This window comes from Leptinotarsa decemlineata, unplaced genomic scaffold, assembly GCF_025532065.1.
Source record: "Leptinotarsa decemlineata unplaced genomic scaffold, Ldec_3_MD MMD2_tig00001621_RagTag_RagTag, whole genome shotgun sequence".
Taxonomy (NCBI): Eukaryota; Metazoa; Arthropoda; class Insecta; order Coleoptera; family Chrysomelidae; genus Leptinotarsa; species Leptinotarsa decemlineata.
Window position 1 is genome coordinate 1,613,539 of NW_027412566.1, and position 14,747 is coordinate 1,628,285.

General features: G+C 38.6%; 1 protein-coding gene across 2 annotated transcripts in view; it reads left to right on the forward strand.

Moving 5' to 3' along the window:
* Ten-a (Teneurin-a transmembrane protein) overlaps positions 1–14,747 on the forward strand; it is a 928,723-nt gene that overhangs the window by 400,286 nt on the left and 513,690 nt on the right. For both annotated transcript variants that reach the window (XM_074176153.1, XM_074176154.1), the window contains exon 4: positions 10,799–11,008. In XM_074176153.1, coding sequence (XP_074032254.1) covers positions 10,799–11,008 — 210 coding nt within the window. The remainder of the gene's footprint in view (positions 1–10,798; positions 11,009–14,747) is intronic.

Here is a 14,747-nt window from a genome sequence, read left to right on the forward strand (position 1 = left end):
GCAATGGTGATAGAATCTCTTCTGCTGATAATAAAGTGAAAGAATCCTGGAAAATCATCAAGAAAACTCAGACTGGTTATTCTGGCAATGCAATACCTTGTCTAGGTATCTTTCTGATGATTTTGCTATATGCAACCTTTTTAGTGAGTATTTTTCACACAGATCCTGCATAGAGGTGTGCCCCTTAGCCTCTTAGCTAAATCTTGGTGACACACTATTACTAGCCTCGAGGTAACACGTTGTCTGTTCAAGGCTGATAGGGCTTGTCTGTTGTAGTGCAGATTATTATATTCTTGCCAGGAGTTCCTCTCCTGTTTATTTTTTTTGTGCCGAGTGAGATACCAGCCAGTTCTGAAACCTAGATGTTAATCAACATCTTGGTTTGAAAAAAATAAACCTAGATATTAATTCTATCGCTGCCAATTTTTTCGTTGTTCGAAAGAAGCGTTTCATCACAGTGAAACTTCATTCATAGATTGAGGACCACATAGCAGTTCTTCCAGAACATGAAGTAATAGAATAACTTACTTCCTTTCCACATTCAGCCGCAAAGTATGCGTAACGTGAGAGCAGGTTATGTTCCATCTCTTACGAAATTTTTTTCACGGACAACCAGTCAGAGTACGGAACCCCTATTTGCAATAATTGTTAGTTTTGAATTATATTTCAGTTGTCAACTTTATAGTTAGTTCATTTAGTCTTCCAATCACTGCTGTCAATCAGCATTTTCAGTATTTATCAACATATGTGGATAATGGGAAATCTCAAAAGTTTTCTTGTTTTGATAAAAAGGAAGCTGCGTGATCAATGAAATCAACATTTGTCCTGCGTTATGATACATCCTGTGATCCGTTACTAGCCTATCAATACAGTCTGAAACAGAACTCTCTTCCTGTTCAATTCTTATCATTTCATCGCTTCGAAAGAAATAATCGAATAAATCTGTACGTTTCCGCACATCAACGCAAAAATCCGCCGCTGATGTTTATCCCGATCTGTGGAAAAGGGTCGCGCACTTCTGCGGAACTAAAACAACTGTAATAACATCCAGCAACGTGTTCTCTGGGGTGTTGTTCGATCGGCTCGGCTGTCCGATGGTTTCCTCTAACACAAATCGCGAACGTGACAGGTTGGGCACGTGGAAACCGCAACGCGTGAGACGGACGGCCGATGTCAACTCCGAAATCTCATTTATCACGCCGCCACTCAACGGCGAAGTGCTTCAGGAGTCATCCCGGTGGGTGGTGCAAAGTTCCATGATTGGAAACTAGATGCCGCTCCTGTCGTTGAAAATATAGTTTTGTTAGAGGGTCAGTAGTTTTCTTCGCCTGCAACGGCTAGTTAAGCGTTTCGAAAAATGGGCATGACTGTACAGGGACACCCTGTATTATCTTTCGAATGAATTGACTTCATGGTTGCCTTCTGACAATTGAAGATTGTAGAAAGTTCGACAGGCGAAACATTTTCAGGCATTCATGGAAGTAAAAACCAAGAAAATGAGCACTCAAATCGCCGAGTGACGACTGAATTATGGTAAAGTTATGGTAAGATAGATCGAAGCGTATTAGTCGTGATTTGTAGAGTTCACTTCTTTTCATTTAACGTTCAGTTTTCTAAACCAAAACGGTTCAGTGTTCTGTTTTAGTGTGTTTTAATATGAGCGCAAACAAAAATGGAGCTGGTTTCAGTGTGACATTTCATAGGTTAATAAATATTCGTATGTTTATGTTCGAAGCCATGGATAGTTACAAAGTAGTATGGACCGAACTCGATCAAAGTACTGATTTTTTTTTTCATTTCCTGAGCAGTGTTGGCCATGTTTAAACATAACAAGCTTGAATTTTTGCGTCGATATGTGACAATGGATTCCACTTTGTGATGAAATCGATCGTCATTTGATTGAAGAGCAACTGAAAAACCTCGTCCAAAGTCCTAGAAAGCACAACAATCGGCTAGAAACGTTGAAATTTGCGGATTATGTGGAAAAATTATCAAATATAACTTTAACTTATGTGGAGGAAAAATATCTGCAGTCCGATGATCTTATTTTTTTCACGAATATACTGGTATACATTTATTCCTCATCAAGTTCTTCACCCACTGATTCTTTGAGATTTCTTGGCAGATCGATTTCAATATGGTTTTCTGGAAAACGTATCAACGAAAAACGCAGTTTTTGAGATTGTTTACCAAACAACTGTTTTCAAAATCAATAAAAATGCATAACTGTCTTTTTGGATTTGGCCAAGGCATTTGATACTGTGGATCATACACTTTTTCAACGTCTAGCTGACATTGGTTCACGCATATAATAAACAAAGAAATGATAATGAACAGGGAAATGATACTGATGTTGCATGATGCCCTGGCTAATTCCATATATTACTGTATAGTATGGGGTGGTACCTTCAAGACATCGCTAGTTAACTTGAAATTGATTTAATAGTGATCAATAAGAATCATGATGAAAAAATATCGTAGGTATTGTACCCAGTCGTTGTATGATGGAACTGGATTATGACGTATCTTGGACCCAAACTTCACAACACTTTACCTGAATCATTGACAGGCATGCGAAACAAACGCAAATTCAGGAGAGAGTTGAAAATATATATTCACATTAATTATGATATGTTTCTACTGATACTTGAATAAGGAATAATCATTATTGAAGGTGTCTTCCAGAGCGTATCACAAACAGATCTCTCTCTTTCTCGTCCTCTATCTTCTTTTTCATATATCTTTATTTCTCCACCTTGTAAAATTAGAATGTTTGGTTGTATAGGATAAGAATTAATATTTTGTTTGCTGGCTCTAATACAAGCTTGCTTAGATAGCTTTCATTAGTTCTCACGGGATTGTATAATCTCTATATTTTATGAATTTCACTGGTTCGGACGTCCATTGTCTAATATATAAAATGATTTGAAATCCCTGAAACAACTAAGAAAGAAGAAATGAAAATGAATAGCTGAAAAATAACAATTATATTAAGCAAAATAGTCCTGAAATGAAATAATAGTTAAATAAAATACAACTAAAATAGAACAATTGAACAAAAATAAATGAAAAATGAAAAAAAAATAAAGAGTTGAGAGATTCCAACTCACCTTAGTTCACGACGTTTCGATTGTTAGTATCTACAATCGTCTTCGGGTGATGACTGGACTGATTCCTCCGAGAGATGACTATAGGTCGTTCGAGTACTTTCACTTATCCCCGCTTTCCATTTTCCGCTTCACTAGTTCCGTGGGAGATGACCGTTTGGCGGGAGTTGGCCATTTTTCGCTTGATGATGGGTTTCCATATGTTACGTATTCCTAGGCTGGCCTGGCCTAATACGTTGTTGGACAACATGTATGCGGCTTCCTTGAATTTTCCCTAAACCAATGTTCCTCTCTGTGTAAGATCTCAGCTTGGGACCACTCAATGTTGTGTTGATGGGTCCAAACATGGTCTGCTATTACTGATTTGCTGGTTTCCCCTCGCTGTGTGTGTTTCTTGTGCTCGGCAATTCGAACATTCAATGGCCATTTAGTTTCACCAATATAAGATTTTCCGCACTCACAGGGTATCCGGTAAATGCAATTCTTGGAATCGCAGTCCGCGTTTGGTGGCCTGGTTTCCGTGAGGCTGCTACAGATAGTGTTACCGGATTTGAAGCAGGTTCTGATGTTGTACTTGGAACCAATTCTTCTTATCTTCTCCGATAATCCTCTGATGTAGGGAAGTGCAAGCACTGGTTGTGACAGCTTCTCTTCCTTGCGAGGCTCCCGCTCTCTTTTAGCCAAGGTCTTTTCTACCATCGCTTTGGAGTAGCCATTCCTTTGAAGATCATTTTTGATGATGTCTAATTCCTTCTCGAGACCTTTCTTCGTGTTACAGAGCCCAAAAGCATGGTCTAATAGAGTCTTGATGATTCCTCTTTTAGTTGATTGCTGGTGGTTGGATTCGTGGTTCAGATATTGTCCCTTATGAGTGGGTTTTCGATATACAGATGTTTCCCACTTAGTGTCGGTCCTCTTCCCCAAAACGTCTAAGAATGACAATTCTTTGTGGATTTCCTTCTCCATTGTGAAATTGATGGAAGGTCTCACGCTGTTGACGTGTTTCAGGAAGGCGTCTAGTTCAGTGTTCCCATGGTTCCATTTTATGAAGGTGTCGTCAACATATCAATGTTAGCCATACATCGATAGTAAACTTATTGAAAGAAAATAAAATGCATCGCTATGAAATGATATCTATTCAGGAGCTCATGGAAGACGATTTTGATGTTGTATAACAATATCATCCAAGTAGAGGACGTTATCTTTTCTGATGAATGTTCTTTGTCTCTTAACGGTTATGGTAATCGGCAAAATTGCCGCTACTGTTCAACGGAAAATCCTCACTGGATGAGAGAAGAACCCACGCAATACCCTCGAAAGGTTAATGTTTGGGCAGGGACTAACGAAATCATAAACTTTCAATGTCCATCGAATACGATATGGTTACAGCAGAATGGAGCACCAATACATCACCAACTTAATGTCCGGCAATACCTCGATACAACATTCTCCAATCAGTGTATAGGGAGGCGAGGACCGATTGAATGGCCAGCGGGATCACCTGATCTTTCATCATTAGATTCCTTTTCATGGGAATATGAGAAGAAAAATGTGTACAAAACTAAACCTTCAAGTTTGAATTACTTGAAACGAAGAATTACGTTTGGAATAAGGTCTGTCACCCCTGATATGTTAAATAATGTTAGAAGACAGTTTTATTTGAGATTGAGATGTTGCCAAGACGTTCGCGGTGAACATTTCGAACATCTACTTCGTTAACATCCATATTTCTTTTTCGTATCCTACATTAAATTACGTTTTGCATTACATTTTATTTCTCGAGTGTATTTTATCCAATTTCGGTAACCACATGATTTAAATTCATTTTATCTCAATTGTTGTAAAATATATCATAAACCTATTCTTCCCTTTTAAAAAATTGGGGGTTGTACGACGGGGGTTGAAGGTAGAGATGACATTTCAAGGTTGAAGAATATAAAATTATAATTCACATTTGACGTTTTTCGGATTTTTTTCTTAAATATGTACAGTAACCGAAGTAATGAATTTATTCCATTCAGTTTTCACAAACTGTATCTATCTTCTAGCTGAATTGAATAAATTCACTCACTTACTTACTCATATCTGTCGAAAAGCAATTTCACAATATTGTTATCAAGTATGTAGTACACACTGTATATTTCCGTTTCCTTGAATCCAGTAAAGTGACTTCCGCCTTTTTGAAACCTTCATCCGATTCCCGTTAACAACGGTTTTCCTGCACACACCGCGATTCATTTCGCATTGTCCTGGAAGGACAATAAACGGCGAGCTTTCCCGTATACATCGCCGTATATAATTGGAACAAAAAACGGGAAACTCCATCATTACTGCGAAGCTTGTATGAGAAAATCGCACAAGTTGAACCGAGTCTGGCCTCCTCCCTGGGGCGAACAACTCAAGATTGAATATGAAAATTTAATCAGGTAATTTCATAGGGGATGATGCTTTCGGGCGGTTCTCTGCGAGATTCTATTCGTAACTGCTCCTTTCCTTACTCTTTACAACACGCTCTTAGACGGATCAAAATGTAATTATCGACAAACTAGCTTATCACCCAATTTATTTTCCACTCGACTCGTAAACCAATTAGGAGGAAGATTTTTCGCTTTTGGAGATTTCATGAAGTTCATGGGTTATCAAATGAGGGCTGGTTGGAGCTGGAGGAAGTTATGTTTGGTCTACTACAATTTTGATGTATTTCATCAGTTCGGACTTGCATTGTCTATTTTAATATAAATTGATTTGAAATACCTGAAAAAAAATAAAAATAAGAAGATTAGCCGAAAATAACAATTTTAATAAAACAAAAAACTGAAATTACAAGGAAATAACAAACAAGCTACAACCAGAACATAAAAAATTGAAATATTAATAAAAACTGAAAATTAAAAAATATTATCAACAGAAATGAAAAATAAAAATTAAAAGATTCCAAACCAAGTTACGTCACGACGTTTCGATTGTTAGTATCCACAATCGTCTTCGGGTGATAACTAGACTTATTAGCTCATCTTGATTTCTGGCGAGTTTTGAATATCAAATCCCTGTCTCTTTCATCTTGTATTTTTTTATTTTGGATCTGAATGTTATTTTTGGAGCGTGGCCGAGATTTCTCTCGCCGCCTGGAGTGTCCTTTTCAGGGGACTTTTCTTTTTGTGAATAGCATTCACGTAGCCTCGAGATTGCAGTCTCACCCTGAGGTCTTTGAGGTTTTTAGTTCATCTTAGCTGGGGGAGTGTTAACCGTCAACATATTTTGTAGAACGAGAAAGCTCGTCAGCAGGGCCTGCAGCTTAGGGTGCTCCGGACACCCTTGGTAGTTGGCTGGATGATTCCCTTTACAGTTATAGCATTCAGCTGGGGCTTGTTTTGGCTTTTTACACTCAGCCGTCATGTGGCTGCCCGCGCATCTTAAGCATGCTGGGATTGCCTTGCAGTTTTTCTGCGAGTGCCTATATTTCTGGCAGCGATAGCACTGTCCTACTGTTTTACGTGGCCTCTGGGGCTCGCTCTTCACCTTGACGTTTAGAATCTCCCTGACATCATATATGTGGTTCTGTTTCCTGGAGACTAGAACCAGTACTAGCGGGAGTGGTTTCTTATCTTACTTTCTCATCCTGGCAACCGATATGGTATCGAATCCTTTGGCTTTCAGATCATCGTTGATTTCGTCGATTTCAAGAAATTCAGGGACGCCTCGAAATACGACTCTCAACGGTTTTGCCTCCTGCATTGTGTATGTATGATGCGGGATGCTCTCTTTGACTAGCATTTTGGCCATTTTCCTAAAGTCGTCCGGGCTAGCGGGTTGGACTTTCACTCCGTCGTTTGTGTTTACCGCTTCCGTAAACTTTATGTTTTCCCTTGCAGCTATTTCATTGAACTTGGACCACTTGTCTTTGCGCCTTATTGTAATGGGTGGGGGTCTAATTATTTTGGGGCTCGCTGCCTGTGATGTGGTTGGCATCGCAGCCGCTTCGTCCTGAATTTCGGTTTCCATCTCTTCAGATGGATGATTTTCTGCGGTTTCCTGAGGTTTTGCCTCATTGGGTATCTGTATTTCTTTGTTCTCAGGGTGGTTGGCTCTGACTTTTTTTGCGGGATTTCCGTTTTTCCTGTTTTGGACGCCGCATTTTGTGCCGGCGTTTTGGTCTTATTCGTTGATAGTTGTTGTTTTGTGGGAGACTCTGTCTCCGCAGGACGCTTTTTATTAAGAGTCGCCTCTTCTTCCAGGCTTTCTTCAGAAGAATAGCCTAGCATGTCTTCTGGTGATTCGTAAGCGCAGGCTCTTTTTTGTTCAAGTTCCTGCCTCTTTTTGTGCATCAATATATGCGTGGATACGAGTTCCTGTGGGGAGATTACGTATAAATCTAATAATTTAGAAATCATCGCCAGAACCATGTCTCTCTTCTCGCTACTAGCATTGATGACAAATGTGTCAATAATTCCGTCCATGGACTTATTCCTCCGAGATCTGACTATTTATAGGTCATTCGTGTGCTTTCACCTTTCACCTATCCCCTCTTTTCGCTTCATTGGTTTTAGCGGGAGATGACCGTTTGGCGGGAGTTGGTCGTTTTTGCTTGATAAAAGGTTTCCATATGTTACGTATCTCTACGCTAGCTTGACTAAATGCGTTGTTGGACAACATATCCACGGCTTCCTTGAATTTTCTCCTAAACCAGTGTTCCTCTTTGTGGATGATTTCAGCTTGAGCCCACTTGATATTATGTTGATGAGTCCAAACATGCTCTGCTATTCCGGATTTGCTGGTTTCTCCTCGCTGTGTGTGTTTCTTATTCTCAGCAATGCGAACTTTCAATGGCCTCTTAGTTTTACCGATATATGACTCTCCGCACTCGCAAGATATCCGGTAAATGCAATTCTTGGAATCGCAGTCCGCGTTTGGTGACCTGGTTTTTGTGAGGCTGCTACGGATAGTGTTCCCAGATCTGAAGCAGGTTCTGATGTTATACTTGGACCCAATTCTTCTTATTCATTCCGATAATCCTCCGATGTAGGGAAGTACAAGAACTGGTTGTGGCGGCTTCTCTTCCTTGTGGAGCTCTTGCTGTCTTCTAGCTAAAGCCTGTTCTAGCATCACTCTCGAGTAACCATTCCGTTGAAGGTCATTTTTAATGATGTCTATTTCTTTTTCGAGACACTCGTTTGTATTACAGAGCCCAAAAGCACGGTGTAGTAGAGTCTTGATGATTCCTCTCTTAGTCGATTGATGGTGGTTGGATTCCTGATTCAGATACTGTCCAGTGTGAGTGGGTTTTCGATATACAGATGTTTCCCATTTAGTGTCGGTCCTCTTCACCAATACGTCTAAGAAAGGGAATTCGTTGTGGACTTCCTTCTCCATTGTGAAAGTGATGGAAGGACTTACTTTGTTGATGTGCTTCAGGAAAATGTCTACTTCTGTATTCCCATGGTTCCATATTATGAAGGTGTCTTCCACGTATCTCAACCAGACTCGGGGCTTCTTGCGGGCCTTTTCAATGGCCACAGTTTCAAACCACTCCATATATATACATATAATAGCTATAATCGGTGAAAGTGGCGATCCCATTGACAGTTCCTCAGCTTGCGTAAAAAATTCGTCTTTCAGTTGGAAGTAGCAGTTTCGTACACAGCATCCTAGTAATTCCATGATTACTTCTATCGCTAAGTTTGTTCTATCTTTCATGTCCCTATCTTTGGATAGCTTCTTCTGTATGATTCGAAGTGCTTCTTCAACAGGAACGTTGGAGTAGAGGCTTTCCATGTCGAAACTGATCAGTTGATCCTGTTCTTTGACTTCGATTTCCCCTAGTAGTTCAACGAAGTGCCTTGAATTTTTCACAAAAGTTGATGTTTTACCTTGCAATGGTTCAATTATTGGTAGTAAAAACCTGGACCAGTTCTGAGTGGCTGAATCTCTGGAGCTAATGATCGGTCTGAGCGGAACATCTTTTTTGTGGATTTTGCATAGTCGATACAACTGAGGTGGCTTACTGTGATGTGGTGTTAGCGATGATCGCTCTTTTTTCGAAAAATAGACTTGGTGTTTTTTTTTTGGTTTTTTTATCGGTGAAGAGGACCGACACAAATAATTTCATAAGAACTTCGTTTGAAAAATCAATATTTGCATTCATTTATCAATTAATTATAAAAGTCACCAAATTGTCATAAGCTTGATATTTCCACGGCTACCTAGAAATCAAATTCTTTGAAAATAATTTTTTGGAAAACTGTTATTGAAAATCTCTTTGATAGAAACACTTCAATCAGAACACCTACCAAAAAATCATTTAGAAAAGTTCACACATGCAGTTCGTGCTATTGTTAATATTAAATCCCTGTGAAGTTACTGACGATGACGAAGTAGTATTCAGTCCAACTGTAGAAAGTCCTTCATGACTAACCAATAATCCTCCTCAAAATAACGTGAGTTGGCGTATGTAGCTGTAACATATGCCTTGTAATCCAAAGATCATGTGTTCAAATCCCATGGATCCTATAATTTTTTTTATTATCAGCAGTAACGTTATACAAAAAAATTTGTATGATACATTTGTTAAAAGTGATTTTATTTTGCTCGTGAGTTTGCTCCACTTGCTGACGCTCATTTTGCAATAATCCCCACTCACAAAATAAAATGCCACTTTCAACACTCGTAGGTAAAAGTGAATAACAATTTTTCCACAGAAACGGCTTTATTGAGAGAACTTGACGATTTAGGTATAGGAAGATGTATATCATCTTGAAGCATTTTTCACCATCTTTCAATTTATCGAGTAATATACTTTTATGCACAATGGAAATAATAGTAATTTTAGCACGCCCTGTGTGATATGGAGTCGATTTCTAGGTGTTATTTGAATATTTCGAGTTTGTCCAAACTATCATCAAAATATCAACTTTTCATGAATTGAGAGTACTACTGTACTTAATTTCAATTAAGGCTATGTTTTGGACCATTTAGCATAATATATTTTTTATCTCGAAAACAAATAGAGATAGGTATAGGACATTATGGACAAAAAAGTATTAAAATACTAGAGGGATTCCAAAAAATGTATTATTATACGAGGTGTTGCATTTAAAAAAATATAATTGCTAGAACTTTTTGATAGAAGTGGCAACGCCGCAATGCTGAAAATATTTTAGATCGATAGAACAGGTAAGGAAATGTGAGAGGTGAAATTTTCAGAAAAATCATGCTTTGCGTTTTCCAGAAACGTCTAACCTACCATCGACCGTGAGTCACGCTGTATGTACTAAATGTAATAACTCCTAACGGACATGTATTGTGTGATATTCTATTCAGAGAATAAACGAATTTCAATTTGAATGACAGAAAAAAATGCATGTAAATATCCTGAAATTCTACGATACTATAATTCCAAATCCATTTCTGAAAGTGCTAAGTATATATACGGTCATTTCCACATATCTACAATCAAACCCATGAATATTTCACTCAAGTTCGATTCAACAACTCAGACCATTATTTTCGCCATGTAAACCCTTTGACACTCAGTTATCAATCGAAACGACCTCATCATCCCAACATTCACCGTCTGGATTCTACTAAAACGAAACAAAGTCAATCACTTACTTTCTATCCACGCCAATTCCTCTCAGTGCTTTTTATCACGCTTTGACCCTTCACCGGTTTCATTTCTACCGTTTTCTTTCCAGGTATGGATCGGTCGTATAGGTCAGACGATACGGAGGATGCCGTAACGACGGATAACCCTACCACCCCTTTCCCTACGCCGCCTCCCACTTTGGTGTCGCCACGATCTCCGCTGCCTCTCCATCGACAGGCTTCACCTTTTCCTTTGGAGAACATCAACTCGAGGAGAATGCACTATCAAACGCCTCAGGACAGGCTGAGAGGGAATAATGGTAGGTGAAGGGTCGATTGTACTGCGATCAACAAATTGGGATAAATGATTGGAGAAAATCTGGAGACTTTTCTGGGAATAGTTGTGACTTTAGCAGAGTATATAGATTTTTGTGTATTGAATAAAAATCTGTTCTTATTTTTTCATATCACCCATAGTTTTTGAGAAATTGACTTTTTTTATATAATTTAAAATCTGTACAGTATATGGTAAAATTAATGAAATACTATGTTAAATCACTCTCATGGTTTCTATTTACAGTAGGTTACTTGAAATAATAATACAGTGTTGAGATGTAGGTTTCACTAGTCAGATGAAATTGGTTTATACTTCCTTTCTCTTTTTTCTTTGAAGTTTCTTGAGCTTCACAGTGAAGTGACCAACAGTAGTCTCCCACCATGTTGATATTCCAGCGGCCCTTGTGAAGTTTCTCCATCAATTTAATATCTCGGTGAAAACGAGGTAGCTTATTACCTTCTTGTTTTTCGAGTTATGGCCAGTTATATCAATACTACAAAAGTAGCAATCATCAGTGTGGTTTCTAAGTTGTCTCTATATCATAGGAACAGCGTACTTAAAGGCCTTTTCTCCTTTCTTGGCCATTTTCTAAGATCTTCAACACAAACATAACATACCTTATGCGGGGCCCAAGATTTATGCTGATACACCTTTTTCACAAAGTCTGTAATGTTACTCTGATATTTTTTAATAACAAACTCACCACAAATATAACAAAAACTGTCAGCAGAGTTTTTACAACCGCGATTAGATAGTTCAATGAGCACATGTACTGGAAACCAGAAAGTAAGGTTAGGTTGACAGTAAAAAAAATATCAGTTGTGAACAGAACAATATAATTCCCCTTCTTCTGGGTGGTAAATGTGTTTCAGCAGTGCTGCCAACTCTCCTATATCCAGCACAAATTATTTTACAATTTTATTTGTAGATAAAAGCTGTTAAATTCTGTAATAAATAAAAAAAATCATATATTGATGTGCAAATGTGAAAAAATGGTAGGTGATACGGCTAAATAAGTGTCATATTTGGATTTAGCATCCTGAAAAACAGAATAATGAGGTATTTTAGGTGAAAAAGTTTTTTCATCGTTGGCCTGTGGTATTATTACTGAAAATATTCGTTAACAGATGTTTGAAATGTATTTTAATTTGTGATACGAACTCATTTTGTTTTTTGTTCTGTCACCAACTGTGCTCATGCGGGTATAAACACAAAAAAGCAGTTTCTACTGAATCCCCCACCTATTCTGAATATCATTTGGTCGAATTCACATGAAACCGGTCATTTTGCAAGGATTCATTAATATTTGGATGCAACCAATGTTATTGAATTATGTTTCATCGTCTGGGCATCAAATTTCTGTTAGAGAATTCTAGATATGGTCGGTATATCAGCCAGGAACTTTGAAACCACATTCTTGAAATAATACTATCACCTGAATATTGTTCAGAATCCGACTGGAAAATATAGTATTTCCTGAATATTCCTCAGAAACCGGCACAATCTTCGATGCTTCATGACGTGTCAATCTGGCTTTCGCATCTCCGTTGCCGACGTTCACCGTAGACAGTGACTTGTATACTTGTCTGAATTGGTCAAGCACAAATAATTTGAAATCATGAACTAGATTTCACCTACAAAGTTTTTTGATTTGCTGTCTTGTGCAACAATCTTGTCCCAATATTACAAGTGTACAGGTGATTACTTGGCTGCAATTGATGTTTTGCCACAGGGATCACATAATTTCTTTCTGTCATTGTCTTCTGACTGTGTTCCATTCCTTCCGAAGCGGATGTTAGGATCAAATATTGAACTTCAATGTTCAATGCAATAATGTCCATTCTTTAGGTTGAACCATTAATTGTAATACCATTGATGTCTTAAGATATTCCAAGCTACTTTTCTCAATTCTTCTATCATCATCCTAACATAATGATATCTTATATTTTCGAGCAAGTTTTCCTTTATATAGTATCGCAGAACGTATACCGATGTGATCTACAATGTTTTCCTTGAATACTTTTTTATGGTAAATTTATAACTGGGCAATATCCGTACGCATATATACAGACGGCTCAAAAACCAAAGAAGGCTCAGGATGTGGAGTGCACTCCAGATCACTAAGCCTAAGGATTAAGTAGGGAATCGGAAAAAATACCAGCGTGGTCCAAACAGAACTGGCTGGTATCTCAATCGCCACGAAAGACATAACCAGGAAAGGAATTTCTGGCAAAAACACAATCTGCACTGACAACAGACAAGCCCTATCAGCCTTGAACAGACAACGTGTTACCTCAGGGCTAGTACTAGAGTGCTACCGAGATTAAGCCAAAGCATCGGTAGAAAATAACATTATCCTGAGGTGGGTTAAAGGGCACGACCGAAGTAAAAGGTAATCGCATTGCTGACTCTTTAGCCAGGGAAGCGGCTGACTAAGAGTTTTAGGACCTAGTGGCACCTAAGGCCTGATGACAATTGCGGAACTAGCCAAATGTTACACCTATTCTCAATCCCTAAAGAGATGGACATGGAATAAGAGAATGCAATCTTGCCAGGATCACCCTGGGTGACCCTGGGAAGCTGGCGCCGGAAAAATATCTGGCGATGACCAGGAAAAATCTTCGCTCAGCAGTAGGATTTCTAACTGGCCACTGTCAACTAAGGAAACACCTACATGACATGGGGCTAGTGGACACACCTCTATGCAGGATATTTGAACAGGAAGATGAGACTGTTAGGCATGTCCTATGCGTGTGCCCGGAGTTATCGTCAATACGAGAGTGTGTTTTCGGCGAGTCTTGGCCTACGCCTGCCGATATAAAGGAGCTGTCTCCCAGTGGCGTGTCCACGTGTGCTGTGGGCTTACACTCACCCTCCCTACTCTACAGATGCAGATCCATTCTTATTTTGATGTTATTCAGCCATTCTGTGAACAACGAATCTTCTCTTCTGTATATCCATTGATTTGTAGGAATGTAGGCTTGAACGGCTGGATTTGATTGTCATTATTGTTGTTCATCGCGATCTGAAAGTATCTGAAAGAAGTGGTGGAAGGGAAAGATTTGCTAACTTCCAGTTATCTTTTCAGTACTGATTGTTTGAAATCCTGTTGTAACTGTCGAAGCCGAAATTTCTCGGTGAAAATTTCATTCACTGTATCTATCCAATGTTTCTTCTGATTGTCCTTTATTCTCTTCCATAATTCATTTTGATATGAATCAGAATCGGAATAAGCTCGTCTCCACAATATATACATGTATATTTGGTAGTCATCAAAATGAAGGGAGAGTCCAACGATACAAAGACATATTTCGAGCGAAATCAACCACTTGTCTTCAGTATGGCAAGAAGGAGTAGTCACAAAAAATGAATCATTGATAAACCATTGTGAGTTTCAAAAGACTGCTACTTACTTTGGCTTATGTCCTGCAAAGTCGGAAGAAGCATCTTTATAAACTATCAACATCGGTAATTTCCGATGTTAATAGCTCATAGAAAAGCTTCTTTCAATTTTGTAGGGCATAGGCCCTACAAAATTGATTTTATTGGTTTATACTCATATTTGTGACGTGTTGATGACAACCTTTTTCTATATTGTGAGTACTATTATAAACCTTACTGTAAACTACTGGTTAATTTTGCTTCTCACGAAATATGTCTATGTATCGTTGAACCTGATTCCGATTGATCGCCTCCACTTCGGGCTATGAACTACTTCCTGG